General features: G+C 41.3%; 1 protein-coding gene and 1 long non-coding RNA gene across 2 annotated transcripts; one reads left to right on the top strand and one right to left on the bottom strand.

The window, feature by feature from the left end:
• The first annotated feature begins 39 nt into the window (after positions 1-39).
• On the top strand, positions 40-5,771 carry LOC115342185. The gene is made up of 2 exons (XR_003923665.2): positions 40-414; positions 4,889-5,771. It is a non-coding gene; the product is annotated as an uncharacterized LOC115342185 (long non-coding RNA).
• NDUFA5 (NADH:ubiquinone oxidoreductase subunit A5) lies at positions 4,211-8,198 on the bottom strand. Its single transcript, XM_030016160.2, has 5 exons — positions 8,076-8,198; positions 7,476-7,520; positions 5,740-5,856; positions 4,997-5,062; positions 4,211-4,414 (listed from the first exon to the last, which is right to left on the bottom strand). The coding sequence occupies exons 1-5, from the start codon at positions 8,094-8,096 to the stop codon at positions 4,313-4,315; spliced, it is 351 nt and encodes a 116-aa protein (XP_029872020.1). The 5' UTR covers positions 8,097-8,198; the 3' UTR covers positions 4,211-4,312.
• Positions 8,199-8,209: the final 11 nt, after the last annotated feature.

Here is an 8,209-nt window from a genome sequence, read left to right as displayed (position 1 = left end):
GGGGAGGGCCGGGCTCCCGCGAGCATGCGCACTGGGAGGAGGGGCTGGCCGGGAGGCCGGGCCCCTCAGAGCCCGGGCTGCCTGCGGGCCGGGCCGGGCCGGGCCGCGCCGCGCCGTTGTACGCGGCCCGGGGACGAGGAAGGCCACAAAGAGGGGAAAGGGGAGGCGGTGTGAAAGGACGAGGGCCGAGAGACCTCCCCGGCTCCATTTTAGCCCACCGCGCTTAACGGAAGCGCCGCGGCACCTGCAGCAACCCGTGCTCGCTGCCTGCACTGCTGCCTTGCCCGGCCTGGCGTCGGCTGGTAACTGGGCCGGGGCACCACGCGGTGTCGGCACACCGGCAACGGCCACGTCCTGTGCAGTCATCCACGGCAAGGTGAAGATCAACTCTTACCGGTTTACAGTGGCGTTAACGTAAGAAGACGGCATTTTTCCTTTCAGTTCATACTGCAGATAGTAGCGAAATTGTGCCAATACCCAAAACCGTTCCCTGGATGTTAGGAAGAGTTGGTCTGTTGGAGTTGTGAAGGGCTGTTGATAACCCTGGCTGTCAAGGCCATCACTTGGGAGCTGTGAGTCAGCCCGCGCCTGTGCGGTGCGCTCAGCCCGACAGCGGTGTTCTCCCCTGGAAGGTCTGCGGTTCTGGTGTGCGGACTGAGGCTCTTGAGTGGAAATGAAGACACACCAGAATTAAAACCGTGTGAAACTGAATTTCCTGGTGTTCGATGTGTGATTTCTGAGACTGCTCTTGCAACTGTTTCAGCACGCTACAGGAAAACATACTACACTCACTTCAGGTGAAATAGACAGCTCTGTGTCACAACTCTGGGAGAATCCTGGAAAAAGTTGTATTTCAGCAGACATTGAAATCATATCCGTCCGTACTCGATAACAGTATGCTATGGTCACTGTTAACTTGTTTCACAGACATTGTCAGGCATTTGAACACAGGCCTGCTTCCCATCAAAAGGACAGAAATTTCCTGTTACTACCATTAATGCTATTTTGTTCTAAAACCTGGATCGAACTTGAACTCAGGGTAGAACAGGATCAGCAGTAACTCTATAGAAAGATACTACATCATTTTATGTCACCTTGTCACTAGTATATAGTCAGCTTGATTAAACATTCAAACTCAAGTTTGCAAGATAATTTATTTTCTAATGAAATAGCATATATGCTGTAAATAAACCCCAGCTTTCACTCATCTCCCTTTGAACACAATCAGAAATTGAGATTAAAATGGTGCCCTGCTCAGAACACAGCCACTCAAAATAGGTTCAGCAGCACTGACAGCATGTTAGGAATAACAAAAACCTCAGTACTGCTGCTACCTGGCAATCTGAAAGTTGTTTTTCTGGTTTAACAGGCTCCGTCTCTATTAGGTCTCATCCTTGCAGACAGGGTGATTTTCACTCATATGATGACTTCAGACAATCTCAAAGTGTTTTAAACATCTAAAGTTTGTTAACTCTAAGGCTCGCAGTGATTTACCTTACCATAGCACTGCAGATAATGATAAAATCTTTTGCATCATCATGTATTTCCAACATAGCCAATGGAGAAAAATCAAGCAAAATCATTACAGCCAGTCTCCAAATTATGCCTTGCTAGCACATTCGTCTTAAAATAAATTATTTGCAACATAGTGCTCCTAATATAGATTCTCTCTTGCCTGTAAAATATGTGTACTGTTTTGTTGCTACAGTGTGGATTTAAATATCAGATATATGGTTACAGAGTTAATAGCAAGGTACAAATTAGTTTCTCTTCTTGGCAAAGATGTATTTTTAAATTCGCCAGGAACAACGATGACGTGAACTACACAACACTGTACAGAAGGCACACACCGCTACATCTCAAAAGAGCAATCCATTTTCTTTCCTCCCTTTGTTCTCAATAACTGCTATTTAAAGTTGATGCTACAACATAATACTAATTAGTTTAGTAATCTTGTGTAGCACAAATGATTAATTTATGCTAAACAAAATAATGAAAATAAATCATAACATTCTGAGAATTTGATAAAAAGCTCAGAAAGCTGAAAAATCCTTATTAATGATTCCTAGAGTTGGCTTCAGTAGAACCTTTTTGAGACTCAAGTTAGTTGATTTCTAAATTAAAGCATTTGTGAAGGCTAATCCAGTGTTCTGGATAAAAGATTTAGAAAAATGATCCTATTTTGAGTCACATGAAAGAAACACTTATAGACCAGAAAAATCACTGAGAATATAAATTAGGAAATATAGCTCTAAAAAAAACCTCCAAGAACACCCCCCCCCCTCAAGGTAGCAAACAACTCGTATTAGGGTCTGTACTGAGGACATATTTGTGCATTTGTGAAAGGGAGAAGATGTGAGTATGCTTTTGATCAGCAAAACTCCATTTTAAAAGACCAGATATCAAATTTCAGCAGCAACGGGCCAAGAAAAAGAGACTTCCCTCTCCCCTACAACGCAACTCATGAGCTTATAGGAGAGCTATTCTAAGTCACAGGACAAATACAGCTTTGGAAGTAGAGAAAATAACTGAGCAAAAAGAGACTTCAACTAATGTCTCGGTTATGAAAGAGTAGAAAGAATTCCAATAGTTGTCACCATAGTCTGGCAACTTCCCGCCTGCCCCCAAAGTATTGCATGCCAACATCATTCATAGTAGACTTTGGCGGGGGGTGGTGGGGGTGGTGGTGGGGGGTGGTGTTTATTTTTTATTTTGCTTCCTCTCACATCAGCTAAATACTTATTACCTAAGACCATTCATCTTAATTTCTCATCTGACATTGTTCACCCTCATTCAAGTTTGTAATCCTTTATTATTTCTCATGTGAAAACTGTTCTTTAACTTCAGCAGAGTCCTCTTCTGGAATGCCATCTAGTGGTTTTCTCTCAGAAGAGACCAGCTTCTACCCTTCTGAAGACTGAAAAAGCCTTCAAAACAAACCAATGAAGCAAAATATTTTCCACTGCTTCAAAATCTAAAAACTTCTGTAATTATAGTAATAATAGTTAAAAAAACAATGCTAAAGAATGCAGTGAACATAGTTGCTAGAGTCAATACCCTAGGTATACTTACTGTTTTTCTCTTCTACTGTCCTACTCCCCTAATACCTTGATTATATGAAATATTATATAAAAGATATAATTAATCATTTATAGTAATAATAATGATGTTACAGGTAAAACTTATAGGCCTAATGACTATGAAAAAACAGCTATGACAAAGTATGTTATGTAATGTAACGTAGTGCAGTGGCACTCTATCATAAACATTTAACGAACTGCAGATTTTTGTCATACAGAGATATTCTTATCTTTAGACTTGCAAAAACTTTATTAATAGTACTAAAAAAATGCAAGTAAAGGCACACTCACACATTATCCTTAGATCTAGTTTGGGTATTTTAATCGGGGCTTATAAGCTTAAATCTGTAAACAGAAGTTTTCAGAAGAGGCAGGCACTGTTTCCATTTAAATGTTTGAAAGAACCTAGCCAGATGTGTCAAGAAAGATTCACTATTTTTTTCACATTACTAATTAATATTCAAGGTCTGAATCAATAATATACAAATAAATCGATAAAGTATATACATGCTTACATACAAAGCCTTTGTAAGACCCCACTACTAAAGTTTGTGCCATGTGTATTATGTTAAGTATGGTAACCTACCTGCTACAAAAAAAACCTGTTCCTGCTGTCACCTTAAGGGTAGCCTTCCTTCTCCCCCTCACCCCTCCAATCCTGGCTATTCCCAGGGCTTCCCCTGAGTCAGAATTAGCATCTATGTGGGCAGCAAAGTCAGCCAGTTCAAGACAGTGATTCAGCTGAAATCTAAAAAACTGTTGGTTTTGGTAAGCCGAGTTTTCATTACATCAGATCCCTGACCTCAGTATCTGCATGGTCACAAAAACACTGGCAGTGGCTGGCAAAAATACACAACCAAAGGTGGGAGAAAAGGCAGGATCATACTTTTCTACAACTTTTGATTTCAAACGGCCTATAATATCTGTATTTGTTAACATACAAATACAGATTATAAAAAATAGCACGGAATGAGGCAAAAATACCCTGTTACTAATAAATTACAAAAGGAAATAAACCAAAGGTTGTAAAACAGGTGAAAAGAATTTTCTTACAACCATCTTTGCAACAAACTGGAAGCAGTCTTTAGATTGCTAAATATAAGTGAACATTAGGACAAAACATGTTTTTATGAAGTTATTATCTTTAATTTAAAGATAGCTGTCAGTAACAATAGATTAATAATTAACCTTCTCCCCCCCCCCACTTTCAAGATGTTACACCATTTTGAAAATTATATTGGCCATCTCCACTGGTCAGAAGGAGGTTCTTCAACTAGAGGCTCCCATGGTTTCCACTGTATCATTTTTCTTGCCAGGGAAAGCTCATTTTCAGCCTGTTAATAAACACCATACACAAACTCTTAAATTCTGGACAATTGCCAAAGTATTAAATTACCTCTATTTCAGTTCATTATCTTGGTGATGTCACTACCTATCACGGTCAGGGACTACCACAAATTTAATCTATAAATATCAAAAGGAACTGTGTTTTGCAGGGGTTTGGGTTTTGTTTTTAAAAAACTTATTGAATCACCCCCAAATACCCAAACAGACAGTCTGTTCACCTAGTCATTCCCAAAGACAACTGCATGATACTTTCCAGTCTATTTGGATTATCCCCCAATATTATTCAATAACCTTCTGCCCTTTCCACTGATTTAGACTCTGTAAGAAGCAACGTAGCAATATGTAAGCGTAATACAGTAAACACGTGTTAAGTTGTGTTAAGTTTTAGCATGGTCCTCCTAATCACTACATGACAATTCATCTTCAGGTATTCCCCCCCTCCCCGTTTGATTGTTCTGCAGCAAAGGAAGATACGGAAAACTGCCAATTTTCTGAACAGAAGCTCAGCCAATGGAACACTGAAAACCACTGCTCCCTTTTGTACCTAACCTTAAATTTCCCGACTTTACCTGTACAATAACTTCTTCTATGTGACCACTATTCAGTTTGTCCTGTAGTTTTTGCACATCAGTCTCCTGTGTATTCAAATGCATATAAATAAATATTTAGTTTTACTGCAAAGCAGAAAGCCCAGATAAAGCATGAAAACAATAATGTAACCAGATCACACTCTAGTCTTCCTCAAAACTTACCATCAGATTAGCTGGCTTCTGTCATTTTACATTATCAAAGAAATCTCATGCACTTTTCTTATTGGAAAACAAATATCAAACTCTCAATGATAAATAGAAAAACCGAGTACTATTTAATGACATCCAAAGAAGCATCAGCAGCTAAGGGTTTTAGTAGGTATCTCGAAAGAAAATTTTGATATTAGATTTTTATAAAATTATATGTAACCTTCCAGTTATCACCTTAAATACACAATACCAGTATTCCACAGTTTAACGTAACAACAAGTGTTTTAAAATGTTGAAGGCAAGGACTGTGCTAAGATAATACATTGGTAAGAGTACATGCATTTTTTGTGCAAGTGTGTGGAAATTGCCACTGTTCTACAAATCTTAAAAAACCCATGTTTTCTTCTAATTTTCACAGAAAACGTCAGTAAGAAATTAACAATTCTCCAATTATTTCTGAATTGATACCTGAAAGTTACATAGACTCCTGAAAAACAGCCATTCTGAAAATCATTCTGCTCATCCTAAGAATCTTTTCATGCGTAACATTTATGAAACAGCTCTGTACTTACCGTTTGCACCAAATTAAATCGCTGATTTACAATCTGCTCAGTGTATTTCCTATATGCTGCATCTTTGGGAATCTTTTGCAGGACACCAAGGATTTTTGTGTACAGTATTCGCAGGCGCTGAAGTGATCACAAGACATGGTTAAAATACACAACTACATTTGTTTAACTTCTTGTCCTACTTAACCTACTAGCTAACTATCTATACACAAAATATAGAGCGTTATGGTATTCAATCCAGAATGTAGGATTAACAAGATAACCAAGTCTGAACCACAGAACTCTGTCTTGGGTAAGACTGGGATTTATCAGGACTGCGAAGTTACCACTGTCAGACTCCTTGAAGAAAAAAGAAGGAAAAAAAAAAAAACTAAGTTGCAATCTGAAGTATGTTTGATACAAAATGGAAACAATAAAAGACACCTTTCTAATACTAACCATACTTTGAGAAAATGAGGCCAATTCACATCTAAACCATCAGTTTCTGAAAAATTACCTGGGAAAGATATAAAGAAGCACATAAGCTACCAAAGCATATCTAGATTAAATTTTTTCTGGCCCTTCTCCTCATGCTGGTGCAAAGTTCTGAGTGAGAGGCAGATTTAAATTAAACTAAAGTCTGAAACTTTATTGCTGAATTTAAATGCAGTGATAAAGAACACATTGGGGTGAAGAAATTGCAGCTTTTGGGCCGTATATTGGCTGGGTATCTGTATCTAACTGAAGAGGAATGGATGTCCTATAGGAACAATAAGAAATAGAAGCCGAATACTGCAGTCAAAGAAATACAAATAAGACAAAACAGGAAAGAAAAAGGGGACTGGCACAGAATCTGTACTTCAACTAAAGCATTGTTGATTTCTTTACTCTTGGATTTAAGTCACTGAAAAAACCAAAATTTATTAAGTTCACCCAGAAGGTGTCTGACAAGGCTGTAGACTGAGCTAGAACCATTTGTACAGAATAACAATGATTTTTTTCAGTTGTTCTTTTTGACACTATTCCTAACTTCTGGTGGCAAAAGAATTTTTGAAATAGAATTGTTGTATAGTGGGAAATTTCAAAGCACGGAGAAATTAAAGAATTGCTTAAGTCCTCTTTAAAAGCTCATGCCTCCTGAATAAACAAGATGTGGCAAATGTACTTTCATTACTGAGCCCGAGGAGATAAAAAAAAGTACCAAATCACTACAAGAACCACCTACCGTGGCTCCTGAGAACCACTGAAGCATTCCAATCTCAACGGGGCTTGCCATCACAGGGCCTTGATGTGGCTTTGCACCACATGGTTAGCCTCTGTCATGTAAGACTAGCCTATCCCCTTAGTATAGGTGCAAGTTACTTCAGTACTTGTTGGAAACACAACATAGCAAGGCAGCAAAAATCTGTCTGCCTGTGAAGTAGAAATTTATTTTATGAAGAACTGAATTTAAAGAGTTCTTTGCTTTTACACTGAGGATGAGAGAAATCAAATATTGGTTCATAACAGTACTTCCACAAAGGAGGTTTTTGAAATCAGCACATGCAACAAAAAGTACATGCGCAAAATAACTCCTAATGATATGAATTAGACCTTTAAGAATTAACTTTCTTCCTGTATCACTTTGGAACGTGTTTACACTTCCATTAAGTTGGCACCGCTTTAAGGTACACAGCGTACCTACATACACAAATACATAACAAAAAGCTTTGATCTCACTGGCAATTTCCATTAAATACTGCGCAAAACACGTGACATACCTCATGAGGGTTTTCAGCTACAGCCAATCCTACAAGTCCAGTGGTCTGCACAGAGAGCATAAATATATTTAACATACCTAAGCGTCTATTTCCACGCTGATTGTTTTGCCTCAACATACACCTGACGGGCACCATTCTGTGACGTGAGCCTCCGCCTCCACCACACACACGCGACCCCACAAACTCGCAGTGTTTTGACCGGCGCACACGAGGGGAGGGAGAGCGCGAAGAGCGGGATCAGCTCACGTTACAAAGCCTTCCTGCTGGGGCGAACTGCGGCTCACCCGCCCCCTTCCTCCACACACCAGGAGCCCGCCCTCTCCGCTGCTGTCGCCGCTGCCCCGCCAGCAGCCGGCGCCGGGCCCGCCGTCCCCCGTGGGCCGGGGAGGGGAACCGGCCCCCTACGCTCCCCCCTCAGCCCCCTACTCGCGGGGCGCCCCGCTCACTCTCACGCCGCCGCTCGGGCACTCCCTACCCTCTCCCCAGAAACCCGTCGGGGCGGGGAGAGAGCCCCCCGCCCAGGAGGAGGAGGAGGAGGAGGAGGAGGAGGAGGTAGGCGGCGGCAGGCCGCCCGGCTCCAGGACCCCACCGGCGCCTCACCTTCCTCAGCGCCCCCGCCATGGCTGCGCCGGCCACTCACCGCCGGACGCGGGGCAGTACGGCGCATGCGCCAGCACGGCGCCGAGCGCCTGCGGCCGCCGGTTAGAGGACATGGCAAAGGACGCCGGGCTGCG

This window comes from Aquila chrysaetos, chromosome 5, assembly GCF_900496995.4.
Source record: "Aquila chrysaetos chrysaetos chromosome 5, bAquChr1.4, whole genome shotgun sequence".
NCBI lineage: Eukaryota > Metazoa > Chordata > Aves > Accipitriformes > Accipitridae > Aquila > Aquila chrysaetos.
This window is presented reverse-complemented; position numbering and strand designations above follow the sequence as displayed.